Source organism: Schistocerca cancellata, chromosome 12 (genome assembly GCF_023864275.1).
Source record: "Schistocerca cancellata isolate TAMUIC-IGC-003103 chromosome 12, iqSchCanc2.1, whole genome shotgun sequence".
Taxonomy (NCBI): Eukaryota; Metazoa; Arthropoda; class Insecta; order Orthoptera; family Acrididae; genus Schistocerca; species Schistocerca cancellata.
Genome location: NC_064637.1, coordinates 122,066,495 through 122,085,967, shown reverse-complemented (window position 1 = coordinate 122,085,967; position 19,473 = coordinate 122,066,495). Strand labels below are relative to the sequence as shown.

Sequence of the window (19,473 nt, the reverse complement as noted above, 5' to 3'; positions counted from 1 at the left end):
TCCATTGTTAAGAGTACCAGAACTGCCTCTCTGGTGTTTTTACCTTTTGTAAAACCAAACTGCTGTTATCTAATGGTTCCTCGATTTCTTTTCCTTTCTCCTGTATATTATTATTTTAAGCAACTTGGGTGCATGAACTTTTGAAACTGATTGTGTGATAGTTCTGACATATCTATTTACCATGTAAGTTTTCAGTTTTATTTCCAACCTCATTAAGTATGCACAGTAATTTGAAGAATTATGTGGTTGCCACTTCTCCAAATGATTCGAAAAGTTCTGGAGGAATATTAAGTGTCACATCCACCTTCGTAGATTGTTGGTCCTCTGTAGATCTGTCAAACTGTGACACTTATGCACAAATATATATGTCTATACTATGTCTTTCAACTAGATGCCTATTCCTTCTTCAGTTATGTTAGCAGACTGTTCCTCCCCCTTGTTGAGGCAGTACTCTTTCCATTAGTCCACTTTCTCTTTGGTACTTAATAGTGGAATTCCTCCATATCTCTTAATGTTTATACCTTTGCCTTTAAATACTCAAAAAATTATTTTGTCTTTTCTACATTCTGAATCTGTCCTTAAGATGACCATTTATTTTTTGATTTCATCACATTTTTTGCAGCAATTTTGCTTTAATTTTCTTGAATTTCTATTGATTTAATTTTCAAGTGATTTACATTGCTTTTTCCTCCATTTTTGTATTTCCCTCTTTCGTTGATTAATTAATGTATTACTTCTGTCACCCACAGATCATTTGAAAGTTCCTTTCTTATATATCTATTTGTCTGCCCACCTTCTGTGATGCGCCTTTTAGAGACAGTCATTCCTCCATAACTGAACCACCTACTGTGATATTCAGTACCACACTATATGCAGCATCAGAGAATTTCAAACTTCATCCTACTTCAGTACTTTTGTGTCCCACAGCTTTGTATCTAGATTCTTCCTTTCACCATCACCACCTTGAACAGTTTCCAGTTCCAGGCTGCATCTGTTTGAAACATAAGCCTCACCGTCTAGTCCTGTTTTCCCACCATCTTTCTGTACGCACACTGGTCCAGTCTTCACCCCCTTTTTCTTTCTTCAACACACTCCTCCTCCCTTTCAACCAGCTATCCCTTAGTCTTCTTCTTGGTCATTTCCCTCGCATCTCCATTTGATGTATCTCCTGGTGCATTCTATTGTTTTCATTCTCTTTAAGTGCCCGTATCATCTTAGAAGTTAACCTGATGTTTCTGTTGTGCCCTCTTTTACTGTTCCCCTTATCCTTTCATTCGTTATCCTCTCACTCCTGGTCACTCCTATTCTACTACTGAGGAACTCCATTTTACATGCCTGTAATCTGCTTACATATCTTTTCCTTCATTACAAAAAATGGAATCTCCAGGGTGGAATAATGTCACGTAGAAGAAGGTGAAATTAGATGAATGACGAACACTGACTTCACTTACGAAGGTTTATTCAGCACTTGCACATACAAGAGCACAGAGCGAACTACCTCCAGCCAGAACACATTCAGTATATATACAGGTACAGAATGTTCCAGTGCAATGATTCTTGACATTTGTGGATACTTCTAGAATGTTCTCGAACCGAATATAGAAAATAAAATTTAACAGTCCAGGTGAGTTTTGAACTCACAACCCTTCATGCAACAGTTTAGTATCATAACCACTACTCCACAGTGCTACTCAGCTTCTTCTGTGACATTGCTCTCTCCTTAAGAGAACAGTGTCTCGGTGTTACGTCGTCCTAGTCCGGGAACGAGTCATTGGTCCTGCATACTCCGAATCCTGATGACTGATTCTCACCCTGGCAGTGATCTTCTTAGAACTTCTTTTGCCGTTATGCTCTTCATCACCTTTCTGCTTGTTGCCTGTCTCTGGAGCTTCGAATTTACCCTGGGTTGCAGGATCATTATTGGGCTTCATTCGAAGGACGTAGACCATATCTCTGATCTTTCGTCGTCTTGTGTTGGGGTCAAAATCTTCAGCTTAGTAAGTAACATCAGACAACTGTCTTACAACCTTATAAGGTCCAAAGTAGCTCCTGAGGAGCTTCTCAGAGAGACCAACCTTCGGAACAGGCGTGAAGATCCAGACGAGGTCACCAGGCTGGTAGACAACAGGGCAGTGGCTCGCGTCATACATTCAGCAATCGTTTTCTTGAGCCTGCAGCGTGCAGAGTTGAGCTAACTGCCAAGCTTCCTCAGCTGTGGTTAACACCTGGCTGATGCAGTCATCGTCCACATCATCAGGATGTAACAGAAACACACTGTCCATCGTTGCAGTCGCCTCACATCCATGCACCAGGAAAAATGGCATAAATCCTGGGGTGTCTTGTTCGGTGGTGTTACAGGCAAACGTCATGAAAGGTAGCACCTCATCCGAGTTGCTCTGCTCAACATTGATGAACATTGATACTATGTCGGCCAAGGCCTTATTAAAGCGTTCAGTAAGCCCATTAGTTTGTGGGTGGTAGGCAGTTGTCATGTGATGAGTAATGTTTCGTCAACGGTTTATCTCTGTCACAAGATTCGAATGAAAAACTTTCCCTTGATCCGTGATTAACAACCTTGTGACACTGTGTTTTAATACAACGTCTTCCACGATGAATTTGGCTACCTCGGATCCTTCGGTTGTTTTCACGGCCTTTGAAATGGTATAGCGTGTCAGATAATCAGTGCAAACAATAATCCATCTATTGCCACAAGCAGATGTTGGAAATCGTCCAAGGAGGTCGGTCAATCCCAACATGCTGGAAAGGTGTTTCGGTTGGTGGAATTGGTATGAATCGGCCAGGTGGTTTGTGAAGAACTGCCTTTCTCCTCTGGCACTCTCGACAGTGTGACACATAGTGACGGACACTCCTAAATAAACTTGGCCAGAAAGATCTCTTGCGGATTCTATCATATGTCTTAATAAATCCTAAATGTCCAGCCTCCGGTGTGTCATGGAATTTCTGTAGAACATCTAAGTGCATGTGTTTAGGAATCACTGGTAGCCATCTCTTTCCAAACGGATCAAAGTTTTTCTTGCAAAGTAATTCATTAACCACCTTAAATTGTCCTTTCACATCTTCTGACCGATTTAAGGCAAGCAGAATTTGAGATATCTTGACATCCTTATTCTGCTCAGCAGAGAGATCCTGGAGTGCATTGAGACAGCCACTATCTTCATCAAAGTCTTGATGGTCTTGCACAGGGTTTCTTGAGAGACAGTTTCATCTTCGTATTTTCTTCAACTCTTGTACCTTATGGTAATGTCACACTCCTGAAGACGTAGTGCCCACCTGGTGAGTCGTCCTGTTGGATCCTTAAGACCTGTTGACCAACAAAGTGAATGATGGTCTGTAACAACTGTGAATGGCCTTCCATAGAGATACTGTCGAAATTTGCACATGTCCCAGATCACAGCAAGACATTCTCTTTCTGTAGTTGAGTAGTTTCTCTCAGTTTTAGTAAGTGTCCTATAAGCATAGGCTATAACCTTCTCTTTTCTGTCCGAAATTTGCACCAGAACAGCACCGATCCCATACCCGCTGGCATCTGCATAGTTCTGTAGGTGCTCTCTCATCATACAGACCAAGTACAGGGTCAGTCGTCAGAGCTTTTCGCAGCACATCGAAAGAATCTTGTTGAGCACCACCCCAGATAAATTTAGCATCAGTTTTTGGCAACTCTTGGAGAGGCCTGGCTTTGATACAAAAAGTCTTTGATACAATGACAGTAATGAGAACATAATCTGAGGAACCTTCTCACGTCTCTAATACTTTTAGGAATAGGAAATTCCGTTATAAATCTCACCTTTTCTGGGTGTGGCCTCACACCTTCATTTGACACAAGATGTCCAAGTATTTTGATTTCTTTTGCTACAAAGAAACACTTTCTTGGATTAAGTTTCAGTCCCCCTTGTTGGAGACACTTAAGAACGGCCCTCAGTCTTTTTACATATTCATCAAATGTCTCTGAGGACACTATAATGTCATCTAAATAACAAAGATACATCATCCACTTCAGGTGACTTAGAAGATTATCCATAATTCGTTCAAAAGTTGCTGGTGCATTACACAAACCAAACTCATACAGGCCCTCAGGGGTAATGAATGCAGTTTTCTCACGATCAGCCTCATCTACTTTGATTTCCTAGTATCCCGAGTACTTGTCCATGGTTGAGAAAAACTTACCCCTTCAGACCATCTAGTGCATCGTCAATTCGTGGAAGAGGGTAAATGCCCTTTTTAGTTATCTTATTAAGCTTCCTGTAATCAACACAGAGCGCCAACTGCCATCCTTCTTCCTGACAAGGACCACTGGTGATGACCATGGGCTCTGCGAAGGCTGAATGATGTCATTCTTCATCATTTGCTCTATCTCGTTGTGAATTATTCAACATTCCGTTGCTGACACACGGCATGCTCTCTGGCTTATTGGTCGATGGTCTCCAGTGCTAATCCGGTGCTTCACCATCGATTTATCTAATTTGCTCTTCACCTGTAGATTGAAGCATTCAGAGAACTCTTGAAGAAAGGCAAGTAGCTTCTTCTGTTGTTCCTTAGTGAGATCTGGTGATAGTTGAGCTAGAAGAACTTGTCTCGTAGTGGTAGCGCTAATTTTGCCCGCAGACTCGGCATAGGAGGTTTCTATGACACTCAGCTGTTCTTCAATTAACGGCTCAGTGTTTGCTATGCATGTTGTGATTTGGCAGGAGCCAATTCACTGAGTTTGGAGGAAGCCGAAAGGCACGCGATTAAGCTCACGCAGGCTGGCGTGAGGTCTGGAACAGGTCAGAGAAATAAGACTAGCAAAACAAGAGTAACTGGTAGAATACTTAACTTTAATCCACAATTGGGGAACATCTCTCGTTACTGTACAGGCTTCACAATAATAATTATCAAATGCTATGGCGCCTTGCTAGGTCATAGCAAATGATGTAGCTGAAGGCTATGCTAACTATCGTTTCAGCAAATGACAGCGTATTTGTCAATGTAGGTTCGCTAGAAAAGTCGGCTGTACAACTGGGGCGAGTGCTAGTAAGTCTCACTAGACCTGCCGTGTGGCGGCGCTCGGTCTGCCATTACTGACAGTGGCGACACGCAGGTCCGACATATACTAGCGGACCGCGGCCGATTTAAAGGCTACCACCTAGCAAGTGTGGTGTCTGGCTCTGGCTCAAATGGCTCTGAGTACTATGGGACTCAACTGCTGTGGTCAGAAGTCCCCTAGAACTTAGAACTACTTAAACCTAACTAACCTAAGGACAGCACACAACACCCAGCCATCACGAGGCAGAGAAAATCCCTGACCCCGCCGGGAATCGAACCCGGGCGTGGGAAGCGAGAACGCTACCGCACGACCACGAGATGCGGGCTGGTGTCTGGCGGTGACACCACAATGCACATGCGTCTTGGTAGGATCTGTGGTTCTCGGCGACAGTTAACTATCCACAATTCACTGAATTGGTTCTTAAATGAGATGAGATAGGCTGGGATGACCAAGTTATTCTTCAGTGGTATGCTTCTCTCAGATTCCACTGCAAGATCCATTGGTTGATGCATGGCATGACACACGACAGTTACCTTTCTAGCACTGCTGCAGCAGTGATCACTTCTTCCAGCACACACAGTCTCCACACACTTGGATGCACATCTTCCTGTCCACAGTATCTCATCTCGTCTAGCATAATTTTCGAGTGACCACAATCTATAACTGCCTGAGAAGCTTTCAAAAAGTCCCATCCAAGAATGACATCATGACTACACTCTTGTAAGATGATGAATTCTAAGGGCTGTGTATGGCCACTTATACCCACACGAATAGTACATCTTCCTGTAGGTTTTACATATTTCCCATTAGCCACGTTCAGCAGAGATGTTTTGTTGTCAACGAATACGGTTTTCTGCAACTGGCGACGGTACTTCTCCGAAATGACTGAATATGATGCTCCAGAGTCCACTAGAGCTTGTGCTGGTCGGCCATCCATGAGGATATCAACGTAGTTTCCTGTCATTTTTGTAGTGATCAATGGCGGAGGATTTTTCTCTTCGGCAGTCTCACCTCCAAGGAAGGTCGCACCCTTTAGTTTTCCAGGTTGCGGCAGCTAGGTGTTCAACTGGAGCTACTAAACAGCCATGGAGACCTTGATCGGCTTGTTGTGGAGCATCCTCTCCAGCGACTAGCTTGTGAGGATGGTGACCTACTTTATCCCACACCCACATCGTCTTCTTCATCTTCGTTGTCCCGGAGTTGGTGTTGGCTAAGATCGGTCTGCTGTCTTCTGGCGTGGGTGTCATCAAATATCCGCCGCCTTCTCGTCAATAGCACACCACATGTCCTGGTCATCCACAGTGGAAACATACTGGTTGGTTATCCTGGGTCCTCCAGAAGTCAGTCTTCCTTGGTGCTCAAACAGGTTCCTCGTGCGGCATTGTAGGAATGTAACTCCACCTGGGTCTCGACTTTTTCACCGTTTTAAAGGGAAATGAACAATGAGTGATTGGGTTCAACGTTTGTTCCACTTCCTCCCTTATGACCTCTTGAAGCGTCTCGGGGTTTTTGCTCACCGTGCTATCCAAGTGCCTTCTGAACTTCCTCTCTCACTATCTGACGAAGGACGCTTGTGAAATCAGTTGCTTCCTCCATCACAGACACCAATAGGACATTTGGAAGCTGTTCAAACTTCTTGCGTGTAATTCTTTTTTAATGCGTTGTCTCGATATACTGGCACCATTTTATGAAGTCGTCTGCTGTCGAAACCACCTTTAGGAGTAGGGCTCGATACATGTCATCAGCAACACCCTTCATGAGATTTGCAACCTTATCTTCCTTCTTCATTCTAGGATCCACTATTTTACACAGCTCCATGACGTCTTAAATCTAGGATGCTGTAGTTTCTCCTGGATGCTGTGCCCTGCACTTTAATTTATCTTCAGCCTTGCAATTCTGTCATTGTGTGTCACCGAAATACTTGTGCAGTTCCGCCTGGAATACTTCCCAGTTTGTGAACTTGTCCTTGTTGTTCTCATACCATTGCTTGGCAGTGCCCTCCAAGTAGAAGAATATGTTAGCCAAACACACAATGTCATCCCATTTGATAAATTTGGCTATATGCTAATATACCTTCAGCCACTTGTTTGGATCTTGGCCATTGTCACCAGAGAACCCGGAAGGATGTCTCATGCGGTGGCACACAGTTGCTGTCATCATTACGTCCTCTTCTCGTTCTGTTTCCAATAAACTGTGATTTGTTGAATATAGCTTGAACTCGGGTTTTCTCACCACGTAAACGGCAGCTCTGTCGTGGCCTGATGGGAGCCTCTGTGTCATCAACAATGTGTGCTATCACAAGTTCTGATACCGTGCGTCTCCACCAGAATAGTGTCACATAGAAGAAGGTGTAATTAGATGAATGCGAACACTAACTTCGCTTACGAAGGTTTATTCAGCACTTGCACATACAAGAATATGGAGCAAACTGCCTCTGGCCAGAACACATACAGTATATACAGGGTGGTCCATTGATCATGACGAGGCCAAATATCTCACGAAATAAGCGTCAAAAGAAAAAAATACAAAGAACGAAACTTGTCTAGCTTGAAGCGGGAAACCAGATGGCGTTATGGTTGGTCCACTAGATGGCGCTGCCATAGGTCAGTGTTTTTTAAAAAATAGGAAACCCCATTTTTTATTACATATTCGTGTAGTACGTAAATAAACATGAATGTTTTAGTTGGACCACTTTTTTCACTTTGTGACAGATGGCGCTGTAATAGTCACAAACATATGGCTCACAATTTTAGAAGAACAGATGGTAACAGGTAGGTTTTTTAAATTAAAATACAGAACATAGGTACGTTTAATCATTTTATTTCGGTTGTTCCAATGTGATACATGTACCTTTGTGAACTTATCATTTCTCAGAATGCATGCTATTACAGCGTGATTACCTGTAAATACCACATTAATGCAATAAGTGCTCAAAATGATGTCCGTCAACCTCAATGCATTTGGCAATAGGTGTCATGATATTCCTCTCAACAGCGAGTAGTCTGCCTTCCGTAATGTTCGCACATGCATTGACAATGCACTGACGCATGTTGTCAGACCTTGTCAGTGAATCACGATAGCAAATATCCTTCAACTTTCCCCACAGAAAGAAATCTGGGGACTTCAGACACAGTGAATGTGCGGGCCGTGGTATGATGCTTCGATGACCAATCCACCTGTCATGAAATATACTATTCAATACCGCTGCAACTGCACGCGAGCTGTGTGCCGGACATCCATCATGTTGGAAGTACATCGAAATGCTATCATGCAGTGAAACACCTTGTAGTAACATCAGTAGAACATTACGTAGGGAATCAGCATACATTCCACCATTTAGATTGCCATCGATAAAATGGAAGCCAATTATCCTTTCTCCCATAATGCAGCACCATACATTAACCCGCCAAGGTCACTGATGTTCCACTTGTTGCAGCCGTTGTGGATTTTCCGTTGCCCAATAGTGCATATTATGCCAGTTTACGTTACCACTGTTGGTGAATGACGCTTCGTCGCTAAGTAGCACACATGCAAAAAATCTGTCCTCGTCCCATAATTTCTCATGTGCCCAGTGGCAGAACTGTACGTGACATTCAAAGTCATCACCATGCAATTCCTGGTGCATAGAAATGTGGTACGGGTGCAATCGATGTTGATGTAGCATTCTCAACACTGATGTTTTTGAGATTCCCGATTCTCACACAATTTGTCTGCTACTGATGTGCGGATTAGTCGCGACAGCAGCTAAAACACAAACTTGGGCATCATCAATTTTAACAGGTTGTGGTTGACCTTTCACATGTGGCTGAACACTTCCTGTTTCCTTAAATAACGTAACTATCCGGCGAACAGTCCGGACACTTCGATGATGTCGTCGAGGATACCGAGCAGCACACATAGCACACGCCCTTTGGGTATTTTGATCACAATAGCCATACATCAACACAATATCGACCTTTTCCGCAATTGGTAAATGGTCCATTTTAACACGGGTAATGTATCACGAAGCAAATACTGTCCGCACTGGTAGAATGTTACGTGATATCACATCCTTATACGTTTGTGACTATTACAGCGCCATCTATCCATTGTACAGTCCAGGTGAGTTTTGAACTCACGGCCCTCCATGCAACAGTTTAGTATCATAACCACTACTCCACGTTTCTGCTCAGCTTCTTCTGTGACAATGTCAACAATGTAAGGACAAAATATTTTGCTGCTTACCTTAAAGATGACGCATTAAGTCGCAGACAGGCACATTTAGACATTTACACATTAGCTTTCGGTCACAGCCTTCATTAGAAAAAGAAAGAGAAACACATATGCATTCATTCCCACAAGTAGGAGCACCTCACACCCACATGACCATCAATGTTGGCAGTTTGGGACAGAATGCGACTGTCACATGAAATGGAAGCAGCAATCTGGAGGGGGTGGGGAAGGGAAAGGAATAGCAGTATACGGATGGGGGTGGGCCCCTCCATCTCATCCTTTGCTTGTGGCATTGGGGTCTATACCTGAACTACGAGGGCTATCCACAAAGTACATTACGTTTTGGAATTAAAAATAAATAAAGTATTGGAAATTTTTTTTATTATATACAGATGAAAGCCGCACTTAAATACTACTTTTCTAATTAGTTGCCATTTAAATTAAGGCACTTATTATAGCGATGGACGACCTTGGAAATTCCTTCATCGTAAAATTCGGCCGCCTGCGCCTTCAACCATGTGGTTACCTCTTCTTGAAGCTGTGCGTCGTCATCAAAACGCTGCATAGCCAACCACTTCTTCATTGCTGGGAATAAGTGGAAGTCGCTCGGTGCCAGGTCGGGACTGTACGGTGGATGAGGAAACAACTCCCACTTAAAAAAGATTCGAGAACTTCACGAGTGGCATTTGCCGTGTGGGTCTGGGCGTTGTCGTGAATCAGCAAGATCTTTGAGCCCAACTTTCCCCTGCGCTTGTTTTGTATTGCTCTTCTGAGGTTGTGCAGAGTTTGGCAGTACCTTTGAGATTTTATTGTAGTGCCTCTTTCCAGGAAATCCACAAAAATCACACCTTTTCTGTCCCAAAAGACAGTCATTAGGTGGTTGAAGGCGCAGGCGGCCGAATTTTACGACGAAGGAATTTCCAAGCTCGTCCATCGCTACGATAAGTGCTCAATTAAAATGGCAACTATGTAGAAAAGTAGTATTTAAGTGCGGCTTTCATCTGTATATAATGAAAAAAATTTCCAATACTTTATTTATTTTTAATTCCAAAACGTAATGTACTTTGTGGATAGCCCTCGTATTTTTGTTGGTTTTGGTTTGCTGCTTATATTGGTAAAATTAATCACAGCACTGAAATACTCAATCTTTGCCCCACCTTGCTATTCTTAATGAACCTTTGACCCACTTTGATATTCGTAATGAACTGAAAAAAAAAAGAGAGAAAGAAAAAAGGGTTAAATTTTGACAGAACAACATTGTGGTTTTTGAGCTGGGCACACCTGCAAATGTTCTGGGTTTATTCTTCAACAGTTGATTGAAAAGAGGAGGGAACACCAACTAAGAACTAATGTTGCATTTATATACTTTAAAAAGCTTAAGACTATGTGAAAAGAGCCACACTGTGGAAACTTATGGAAGTAGTGAGATATCCAACCTTTTTATCTTGGTTCCTGGAGTGAGTGTTCTATCACTAAATAGTCACACTTACAAAAGTTTCATGATTAAAATTTGTAGGTCTTATGAAAATGTAAAGGAGAATACTGTGTAATTGGAGTAGCATTCTGCAATCTCTGTTCAATAGTCCTGCAATGTTTTGGTAAACACATAGCCAAAACTAACTGAATGCTGTTTACTTAGCATTTGTATCGGGCTAAATGTGCCAAGCTTGTTCATCCAATCCATTCTGATTTGTTACTGTGCTTGAATGCTCCAATTCTGGTGTGTTGGCATGTTCAGTATTGAGATTTATTGTGCTGTCTGTTGCTATTGATATAATCTCTTACTAAAAAAAAAAATGTGAGCAGAAAAGCAGTAATTTGCACCTGTATCATTTGTCTGTAATAGCTGATTTCAGTTCAGAATCTCCTTGCTTTACAACAGTTTCCAGGATACTACAGCAAATTTTTGATTTGCACCATAAATAATGAAGTAACTGAATTCATAAAATGTGCTGGAGGAAAAAGAAAACTAGACTTCTAGTGAATCCAACAACACAGAAGAATGGTACTTAGCCAACCAATTTGCTAGCACAGAAACCTAAGAAATGCAGTGCCTCAAGTCAGGAAGAAATGTGCTCTGAGAAAGATGATAAGCGTAATTGCGAAGCTGGAGTATGAAAAATAAATTCCTGTTCATTGCCAAAACTCTAACTGTATAAACAGAAGTGTGGCTCAATGGTAGTGCCCGAATGTAATTTTTATCTGTCAGTTATCACTTTTTTCACCTTTGGGAATGTTTGTTAATTTGGCAATACAGAGTTGCACCATGATTCACAGTCCTTACTAAAGAGTAGGTCTTCCTATAACTGGCCGGATACGTCAGTTCAAAGGGTTGAGGAAAGTAACAGCATGCTGCTTCCAATAGCACCGCACCTAATAAAGCATTGTGGTGTTCAATCCAGACTTCAGTTTGATGACAGCTTTATTTTTCTTTAAAACACACATCTGAAGTTTGGAATTGATGGAAAGCAACACTAGCAATTTTGCCTTGCTGCATGATTATTACTTCAAAATACTGTACACAGGATTAGGAAGCCTTTTCTGATGTTCACTGATGTATTACTCTTTGAGGTGCTAACATTGTTATCTTTATTGACTCATGTACATATCTGTTATGCACCATTGACTCGTGTACATATCCATTATGCACTATTGACTCGTGTACATATCCATTATGCGCTGAGGTGACAAAAGTTGGGGGATAACGATATGCACATGTACCGATGGTGGTAGTACAACGTACACAAGGTATAAAAGGGCAGTGCATTGGAGGAGCTGTCAGTTGTACTCGGGTGACTCATGTGAAAATTTTTCTGATGTGATTATGGCTGCATGACGGCAATTGATACACTTTGAACGCGGAGTGGTAGTTGGAAGTAGACATGTGGGACACTCCAACACCAGATTTCAGGCATTACGTGTCACCAAGGACAACGCAGTGGCCGATGGCCCTCACTTACCGACCAAACGCATCAGTGCCAATAGAGAAACAACACTATGTAAAATAATCTCAGAAACCAATGTGAGATGTACAATGTACATATCCATTCAGACAGTGTGGTAAAGTTTGGCATGAGTGGGCTAGGGTGGCAGATGACCAGTGCGAGTGAGTGGCTTTGCTCACAGCATAACATTGCCTGCAGCGCAGTGCCTCTCTGGGCTTTTGACGATATTGATTGGACTGTAGATGACTAGAAAACTGTGGCCTGGTCAGTCCTGAATTCAGTTGGTAAGAGTTGATGGTAGGGTTAGAGTATGGTGCAGACCCCATGAAGACATAGACCTAAGTTGCCAACAAGGCACTGTGCAAGCTGGCGGTTGCTCCATAATGGTGTGGGCTGTTTTTACATGGATGGGTCCTTTGGGCCACCTGAACTGATCATTGACTGGAAATGGTTATGTTCAGCCCCTTGGAGACCATTTGCAGCCATTCATGTACTTCCCGTTTGCAGACTACGATGCAATGTTTATGGATCAAAATGCGACATGTCACCAGGCCATAATGTCCGTAATTGGTTTGAAGAACATTCTGGACAGTTCAAATGAATGATATGGCCATGCAGATCATGTGACATGAATCCCGTCAGACTTTTGCTGGACATAATCGAGAGGTCAGTTTGTGCACAAAATCTTGCACTGGTAACACTGTCTCAATTATGAATGGCTGTAGAGGCAGCAATGCTAGATATTCCTCCATATTTTGATTTGCAGCTCCTTATATTGGCCGTGTTTGCAGTTAAAAATTTATATTTCTACTGGGGACTTCCAACAAATTGTGGAGTCCATGCCACATCGAGTTGCTGTATTATGCTAGGCAAAAGGGGGTCCGACACGATATTAGGAGGTCTCAGTGTAAATAAAGCTTGTACCTGTATCAGCTGTATGAAGTGTCCTGGTAACTCTTGAATCAGTAAATGCACAAGTACATTGCCTTGCACACACCAAATTATCATCAGCAAGGCTTTCTCAATGGATGGATATATGAATGTTCTCCCTCCCTCCCTCCCTCCCTCCCCCCCTGCCCCCTCCCCTGCCCCCTCCCCCTCTCGACCAGTGAAATGGAGTGCCTTCACTCCTTTGATTCTCATATAAACTGTGGTCTGTAATAGACCTAGGTCCTGTCTCTGTCTTAGTTTGTTCAAACAAAGCATCATTTTCATGCACATAACATTCCAAATCCTATTGAGCTACTGAGACATTGTCTGCTGTGCCCATTTATAACCATTGGGTGGCCACCTCAGTGCCTTTAGTTTAATGTTTTCCTGTATTGAAGGTAAGAATGGATGATATTGTGTGCAGATCTGTGACATGTGTTGAAATCTGTGGAGTTGGCACACATTTTGTGGTCAACACAATCAGACACCTTAGTTAAATCAAAAAAGATGCCAAGACGTCGACATGTGTTTACTGTCTTGCTCCTCAAACTGCTGTAGTATGTGTCGGATGTAGTGATATGGATAGTTACTGTGATGGAAGGTGTCTTCACCATCAATGAAGTCACCAAGCTTGAAGGAATGCAGGTAGTCCACATTGATGTTCACATAGCCTGCACCTAAAAAAAAAGAAGAAAAATTGGGTTTGATGTCCCATCACCATCAAGGTCATTAGAGACTCAGCACAAGCTTGGATGGGGATGGAAATTGGCTGGAGCGCTTTAGGGAAATCACAGAAAACTTAAATCTATGGTCGGACGCAGGTTTGTCAGTCTGCTAACCACTGTGTCACCTTGTTCAGTATAGTGCACAGCTGTCATAGTGGCTTTGATTACTACCACAGGTTACAAGGAAACCTAGGTGAATGTCCCCCCTAGTGTAAATTGTCTCCCACAGGCTGCATCTGTGATGTGTTGCATGTTTTGAACACCCATTCACCTGGATGATGGCATATCTGCACATATCCATCAGTCTGTTGTATCAGGAAATATGATTCCTCCTACAAGGTGACACATTTCCATCAATTCATGGTCCTAGCCTCTGAGGTGGTGTGGCATCCACCACCTGTCGCCTACTCGTGGGTTCCACCTGTCAACCACTTCCCACAGATACTCATGACAGCAGCACGTGTTCAGTCGACCAGGTGCCAGTACATAATAATCTGCTCTTTGTCAAAGTTCTTCGTGTTAGAGAAATTCCCCATTTTTGGCACATACTGTTATTGTAATGGAAACCCATTTGTAATAAAATTCCTGTATCATTGTTAGAATGGTAACTCATTTGTGGCCTGTATCATTCCTAGAATTATTCCCCATTTCTCTCTGCTCCACTTGTATATTTTCCTTATTGTGTTTTGTGCCTCAAACAGCACCAGGCAGAGTTCAACACTGCCTTGACCAGTAGTCATGATGTTTTGGCACATCACTTTAGATTTCAGATTGTTTCTCTCCATTAGAAGAAAAAAAAAGTAGAAGTGGCACAATCATGTCGTATCCCATGCTGTACATAGTGCATATTAAGTCACCATGATACCTCCGTGGCACCAAGTTAAGGAACAATTACTGTTTCTGTAACAAAATATTTCATTTGAAGTATGTCTCTGTGCAAAATGTAATAATGACATCAACTTCATATGTTCACTGGTATCAAATTTTCCCTATTATGTTATTGATAGGAGCTTTCTATTTTCTTCCACCCCTGCCTCTCCCCCCCCCCCCCCCCCCGCCCCCATGTGGGGCTATAATGAATGTAAACTGCACATGAGATTATTATTATTATTAGCACATGGTGTTTCAAAAATGACCGGTATATTTGAAACGGCAATAAAAACTAAATGAGCAGCGATAGAAATACACCGTTTGTTGCAATATGCGTGGGACAACAGTACATTTTCAGGCAGACAAACTTTCGAAATTACAGTAGTTACAATTTTCAACAACAGATGGCGCTGCGGTCTGGGAAACTCTATAGTACGATATTTCCCACATATCCACCATGCGTAACAATAATATGGCGTAGTCTCTGAATGAAATTACCCGAAACCTTTGACAACGTGTCTGGCGGAATGGCTTCACATGCAGATGAGATGTACTGCTTCAGCTGTTCAATTGTTTCTGGATTCTGGCGGTACACCTGGTCTTTCAAGTGTCCCCACAGAAAGAAGTCACAGGGGTTCATGTCTGGTGAATAGGGAGGCCAATCCACGCCCCCTCCTGTATGTTTCGGATAGCCCAAAGCAATCACACGATCATCGAAATATTCATTCAGGAAATTAAAGATGTCGGCCGTGCGATGTGGCCGGGCACCATCTTGCATAAACCACGAGGTGTTCGCAGTGTCGTCTAAGGCAGTTTGTACTGCCACAAATTCACGAAGAATGTCCAGATAGCGTGATGCAGTAATCGTTTCGGATCTGAAAAATGGGCCAATGATTCCTTTGGAAGAAATGGCGGCCCAGACCAGTACTTTTTGAGGATGCAGGGACGATGGGACTGCAACATGGGGCTTTTCGGTTCCCCATATGCGCCAGTTCTGTTTATTGACGAAGCCGTCCAGGTAAAAATAAGCTTCGTCAGTAAACCAAATGCTGCCCACATCTATATCGCCGTCATCAATCCTGTGCACTATATCGTTAGCGAATGTCTCTCGTGGAGCAATGGTAGCGGCGCTGAGGGGTTGCCGCGTTTGAATTTTGTATGGATAGAGGTGTAAACTCTGGCGCATGAGACGATACGTGGACGTTGGCGTCATTTGGACCGCAGCTGCAACACGGCGAACGGAAACCCGAGGCCGCTGTCGGATCACCTGCTGCACTAGCTGCGCGTTGCCCTCTGTGGTTGCCGTACGCGGTCGCCCTACCTTTCCAGCACGTTCATCCGTCACGTTGCCAGTCCGTTGAAATTTTTCAAACAGATCCTTTATTGTATCGCTTTTCGGTCCTTTGGTTACATTAAACCTCCGTTGAAAACTTCGTCTTGTTGCAACAACACTGTGTTCTAGGTGGTGGAATTCCAACACCAGAAAAATCCTCTGTTCTAAGGAATAAACCAAGTTGTCTACAGCACACTTGCACGTTGTGAACAGCACACGCTTACAGCAGAAAGACGACGTACAGAATGGCGCACCCACAGACTGCGTTGTCTTCTATATCTTTCACATCACTGGCGATTTATTTGTTTTCAACTCTGTCAGTTGTTTGTACAGCTGGAGCACACCATTGTATGGAACAGAAGGGAATTGAAGCATTTGGGACATGGTGCTACAGAAGAATGTTGAAAATTAAATTGACTGATAAGGCATGGAATGAGGTGGTTTTCTGCAGAATCACGAAGAAAGGAATGTGTGGAAAACTGACAAGAAAAAGAGACAGGATGATACAACATGAGTCAAGACATAAGGAACTAACTTCCATGGTACTAGAGGGCAAAAATTATTAACGAATACAGAGACTGGAATACATCCAACAAACAATTCAGTATGTAGGTTGCAATTGCTACTCTGAGATGAAGACATTGGCACAAAAGAGGAATTCGTTGCAGTCCACAACAAACCACTCGGGGACAGAGGACTCAAAAATATCTGAAGTGCTACTCTACCTCTAACAACATGGCTGGCTGTAGGATAAAAATATTTATAGCCAGTGTTGGTGATTTTGTGCAAGCAAAGTTAGATTTGTAAATTGTCATAGAGATATTGCTTGTTTGTGGACAGCCAAAATTACTAAAACTCCTAGCCCACTGAGATATGCCGAAGGAATATTTGTTGGTATGTTAGGTTTCATTCTCTGAAAACCCCATGCTGTTTTGTTGTCGAGCCAGTTGCATATGCTTGATTTAATATTCCATATTTAAAGGCATTTGCTGCAAACTTGCACGTGATAAAAGATAGTTGTTTGGTTCTGATGGTTACAGTTTTGTATCATCTTTGTCAAATGACTCCCTTGTCTTTCTGGTTTGAAGTGTTCTCTTCCACCTGCTTATCACGCTTTAGTTCTTAGTGGGTTCTTAGGAATGTTGTTTATTCCCTAAACATGCTTTCATACACAGAGGCATTCTTCAGTCTTCTAAATGTGACAGCTGCATTTTTTAAGTGAACCAAATGGACTGCATTCACTATATTATTGAATTATTACTACTTATTATGTGATATTCACGTAATTTACAGAAGAAAAGATTTATTAGGCTGGGCAAGCAATCAAGCATGTTATGGTCTTAATGAAACAATAAATCAATTATAATCATTAAAGCATATAAAGTGTGATGTGTCGACAGAGTGGCCGACACAGTGTTATTTTGAGGGGGCCGAATAGGCACGCTATAAGCTCACCCAAAATATCGTGAAGTCTGAAACAGGACGCTCAATGAATGCTAATAAGAAAAGAACGTAATGTCGGTTTACTTAACTTTATTATCCTTGTGGTATACATCGTTCTTGTTGAGACATGCTTTGGACGATAATTATCAATTGCTATGTAAGGCTAATGGCGCCTTGCTAGGTCGTAGTCATGGACTTAGCTGAAGGCTATTCTAACTGTCTCTCGGCAATTGAGAGTAAGGCTTCGTCAGTGTAGTCGCTAGCAAAGTCGTCGTACAACTGGGGCGAGTGCTAGTCCGCCTCTCTAGACCTGCCATGTGGTGGCGCTAGGTCTGCAAGTACTGACAGTGGCGACACGCGGGTCCGACATGTACTAATGGACCGCGGCCGATTTAAAGCTACCACCTAGCAAGTGTGGTGTCTGGCGGTGACACCACAAAGTGTCTGTGTCTCTCAGTGCTAGAGACTTTTTTTTATTAGAGTTTGTAGTTTGACCAATCATGCCTTTGCCTGAAAGGAAATAAGTTGCTTGTTCTGTGTCAGCCTAAAAAGAAAAATAGCCATTGTTTCCATGTCTGCCCCAGTTTCATTAGGTTTACAGACTGTGAGGATGCTGCTGTATGTTATAGTCACAAGCTGACATCCTGTGATCATCTGAAACAATTATCAATTGAATGGAATTAGCATTATGTAGGCAGAAAGGCGTGTCTCATTGCAAATTTCACAGTGTATGTTACAGGTAAAGTTTCTTCATTGAAGAAATACCTCCTCTTATTCACAATTACTGAAATAAATTTTATCTGCTAATTGAGACATCATTGCATTCCATTCAGACTGAAAATTTTCCTTTTATGGTTGTGTATTGCACAGAGTAAGATGAAACAGTGATTGAAGCACTAGACTTTCATTTGAGAGAAGAGGAGGGTGAAGCTCTATCTGTTTATTCAGACTAAAACTTTCTGTGGTTTTCGTAACTCCCTTCAGGCAAATGTTAGAGTGTTTCCTTTGAAGAATCATTCCCTTTTTAAATGAGCTAACATTTTGTCTGTAACTACCTCCCTTTCCCTTTCATTCTTCAAATCTACTCCTTATTTAGTTTGGACTATAGTTTTGTGAGGTTGGTTGGCTAACTTGGGGGAGGGAACCAAACAGTGAGGTCATCGATTCTATCAGATTAGGGAAGGATGAGTGGGGAAGTCAACCATGCTCTTTCAAAGGAACCATCCCAGCATTTGCCTGAAGTGATTTAGGGAAATCACAGAAAACCTAAATCAAGATGGCCGGATGCGGGTTTGAACTGTCGTCCTCCCAAATGTGAGTCCAGTGTTCTAAGCACTCCGCCATCTCACTCGGTTCTAATTTTGTGCTTCTGCAATGTTGCATTATTGACTTATGACAGGATCTACTGTATTTTTTCTTTCACCCTTTCTGTGACTGTGGAGATGTTTGACAATGCCAGTATTTTCCAGGCGCTATTTCATTTTCATCATAAATACAAATTTTAACAAAATTAAATGATGGAACCTCCAGGTAGGAATATCAACAATGTAAGAAAAGACAGATCGCTACATACCATAAAGAAGGCGCGTTAAGTTGCAGACAGGCACGAATAAAACTCTGCCAGAGTTATCCCATCCCAGAAGACCAACACAACCTCCAATCCCTACTTAAATCCTTAGGCCATTCCCAGAACATGTTCCTTGAATCCATTTCCCTCCTCACCCCTATGACACTCTGCACACCCGCCTTCTACATCCCCCCAAAATCCACAAACCCCAACAATCCTGGCTGTTTATTGTGGCCCCACTGAAAGAATTTTGGCCCTCATTGACTTACACCTTCAACCAGTTGTCCGTAATATAGCCCCTCACACCAAAGACTTCAACCACTTCCTTCACCAACTCTCTACTATCCCCACACCTTTATATCCTGGATCCCTACTTGTCACTGTTGACGCCGCCCCTTTGTGCA

The 19,473-nt window shown here is 42.5% G+C and overlaps 1 protein-coding gene across 1 annotated transcript in view; it reads left to right on the top strand.

Moving 5' to 3' along the window:
• Window positions 1-16,794: 16,794 nt before the first annotated feature.
• The window catches only part of LOC126109507 (midasin-like), a 56,156-nt gene continuing 53,477 nt past the window's right edge, over window positions 16,795-19,473 (top strand). Inside the window, exon 1 of the mRNA XM_049914529.1 lies at window positions 16,795-16,853. Within this exon, the coding sequence (XP_049770486.1) occupies window positions 16,795-16,853 (59 nt within the window). The remainder of the gene's footprint in view (window positions 16,854-19,473) is intronic.